The sequence below is a fragment of the Cupressus sempervirens genome, chromosome 6 (genome assembly GCF_028749045.1).
Source record: "Cupressus sempervirens isolate cs-2001-9-10 chromosome 6, ASM2874904v1, whole genome shotgun sequence".
Taxonomy (NCBI): Eukaryota; Viridiplantae; Streptophyta; class Pinopsida; order Cupressales; family Cupressaceae; genus Cupressus; species Cupressus sempervirens.
The window spans coordinates 438,584,524-438,587,795 of record NC_143123.1 but is presented as its reverse complement, the minus strand read 5'-3'; the positions used below and the strand labels follow the sequence as shown (position 1 = coordinate 438,587,795).

At 36.0% G+C, this 3,272-nt stretch overlaps 1 protein-coding gene across 1 annotated transcript; it reads left to right on the top strand.

Annotated features, from left to right (window-relative positions):
- Positions 1–381: 381 nt before the first annotated feature.
- On the top strand, positions 382–1,312 carry LOC149552935 (uncharacterized). The gene is given in 2 exon segments (XM_089790261.1): positions 382–1,063; positions 1,212–1,312. Coding segments are annotated over 2 exon segments (783 nt in total).
- Positions 1,313–3,272: the final 1,960 nt, after the last annotated feature.

The window sequence follows — 3,272 nt, the reverse complement described above, 5'->3', positions numbered from 1 at the left end:
TCCTCTGCAAGCGCTAAGGCGTGTTCAAGGATGTAGAGCCACGTTTAGTAGGTCGCTAAATTTGGAAGCGTCGCAGAAGCCGGCTAAATTTGGAGATTATGCTTTATCTTCTTGTTCCTCGTCTGTGTGGACACAGTAGATGTTTGTGAACAGAATGGGTGCGGCCATTTATGCTGCAAAACACAGTTCTCATTCAGTCCAGGCCAAAGCTTATAATGGAGATTGGAGTCAAATGAAATTTTGAGGGTTTTCAAATCTGTCACAGTTTGAATGGGGCCAAAAATGTTTCTACCGATTTTAGTACCAAGCAAATAAAATTGAGAACTTCTTTCCTCCTAGCAAATTCTTTAGTACCATCCACTTGTGGCAAGACATTTCAAGATGGAGAGTTGGGCGAAGGGAATGGTGACACCGCTGGTGAGCACATTTCCCATTGAAGAAGCAAAGAAAGCTGCACAACAAGTGGAGGAATCGCTTGAGACATCACGGCAGGAGCTACACAAGTTGGAGGAATTCGTCCAAGATAACTGCAAACTGATGAAGCTCATCCAAAAATTGCCTAATGAAATGTCTCATAACATAATGGTTCCCTTTGGATAAGCAGCATTTTTCCCGGGATGAATGATACACACAAATGAATTTTTGGTACTATTGGGCAAAGGATACCATGTAGAATGCATAGCAAAGAAAACTGTAGAAGTTTTACATAGACATTCCAAAATTTTGGATTCTAAGATTGAGGACATTAAGGCTGTTATGGAGGATCTTCAAGTAGAGGCTTTATTCTTCGCAAGTACAGCTGCTGAGGCTGATGTGAGTGTGATGGAAATAAGAGAGGACTATGTAGAAAAGCCTCCATTAAAAGAGAAATTGAATTTAACTCATCATTCATCATCAGGTGACACACTTTCAGTGGGCAATGATAAAATCACAGGAAAGAAAGTAGTACCTTCTCAACTTGAAGAAAGCACTCCTGCTACTGCCACATATGTCAATGATGATCTCTCTATAGAAGATAAAGAATTATGGAATATTCAATTGTTTTATGGTCCCATCGTCCTTGGTGAGCATTATTGTTAATCTTATCTACAGATTACAAAGCAGACGGATCGTAGCTTCCCATGTTCTAAGGCGGAAGAGAGGCTCGAATATATTCTCATATATTCGATAATGTAGCATATCTAACGAATAAAAAATAATGAATATAGCAGAGAGTAAAAAAATTGAGGAACTGATCATAGGTTCGAAGCCCACAGGCAAAGCCAATTCAAAGGAGCGGGAGGTTCATGGTTTGAAACCCAAAGACGTTTGATTCTTAATGCCTTGAAAAACCATGGCTGATGGAATGGGCTTGGATTAGTCGGATTCAAAGGCTTCTTTTTAAAAAAAATGTTACAACTGAATGTAAAAAAATAGAGAGAGAGGAAAACTAAAGAACAATAGTTCTACAGCCTGTAAGTTTCGGAAGCACAGCCAACATTTTAGGCATAGGAAAAATCGAAAAAAAAATATTTCTTTATCAACAATATATCAAAACAAAAGTAAAAAAAAATATCTAGATAGGAAAACCCTTTTGGCGGAAAGCCTGCCAAAGGGGGTTAGATGAAAACTAAGATAAAATAAGAAGAAACCTGCACAAATTAGAGCAAACAGAAGTTAATTGAGTTTGGCGGTAAACCAGCCAAACCCAAAAAAAAATTCAATTTCTTCCATCTTAAGAAGATTAAAAAAAAAATTAGTGAAATCTCTCTCAAGAGTCTCCTTCGAATCGTACCTTCATGCAAACACTCAAAACAAAGATTAAACTGCTCTGATACCATGTTAGAAATGGAAAAAGAAATCTGTAAATAAGCAATACCAAGAAAGAATCTAAGTGAGTAAATGCATGAAAAGATATTACCATAAAATAGGAGAGAGAAAGCTTCAAGCTCCAACACCATGAGACAATATATTTGGAAAGGGGAAAGCAAAGAAAACCCCTTGTGACATTATGAATGAGGCATCAAAAGCCTAAGAAGGAAGAGAGAAAGAGAGAGAGAGAGAGCAAGAGAGAAATTGCTCATACAATAATTGAGAAGAGGAAGAAACCTCGTTAGAAATGAGAGAGGAGGGTCCTCTCTTAAATAGAGATGAGAGAGAGGAGTTAGAATGTAACTCCCATGTCTATGAATGCCACCATTCATAAGTGTGTGAGGCCAAGTGTGAGATTCCTCTTAAGGAGGAATAATCTAAATTACAAATTACAATAAATATTTGTCCTCACATATTCCACTAGAGGACAAAATAAGATGTAGTGGAAAAAGGACAAAAAAGAAATATATTAGGATACCTTGGCCTATATCCTAATATATTATAACAATAAAGAAAGAAGGTCTAACCTTGGTTTATAAACACACCAAGGAAAGATTACAACTTCTAACACTATCAATATCTTCTTTAATTGTAAAACATGTAAATAGTAGACACAACAACCATAGAAAGATAATCATACACAATAACACCAAATATGTTAACTAGGGAAAACCCTGGTGGGGATTATACCCACAAAATGATGTACTAATAAAAAATTTACTTGTGAAATTATGGACCCTATTAGGAGTCAATGATATACAATAAGTACATATGAGTCCCTGTTAAGAGACTTTGAATCCCTATTAGGATATTCCAACCCTATTAGGAGTTATGCCAACCCTATTAGGAGTTGAAAGGAAGACATATGGACCCACTATCCAAATAGTTTCAATACTATCCTCATTGAATAATAAAAGTTTACATCAGAAAATTTCCAATAACAACTTGTCTTGTCAAATACAGTTCCTTATTATCTCACTATGCCTCAAGTGCACCAATCTCTTCTCTAATCCAAAAAATATTTGCATTCAAGTTCACACAATACATAACATAGATATGAGTGCATGCCACACACTTCCACAAGGAAATGACCTTTTCATTGTACCAAGTCCTATAATGATTTATAGAGTTGGTATTTAGGCTTTCCCAATTTACAATAATGATATAGGACCACCTTAAGATATTACATTACACGTTACATTACAATATTACATCTTTTAATGATTACAAGCAACCTGTTGGCTCACTATGTTCATAATTTTCCATACAACGAACATTTGATCAAGCCATATTCAACATATATTCAACCTCTATCTCAACTGGCTCAACCATATTCCATCTTTGTTAGGAGATAAAATCCAAACACTTGTAGCCACTCTATAGAAACATTGTCTAAAATATGCCTTCACCAAATCCTTTAT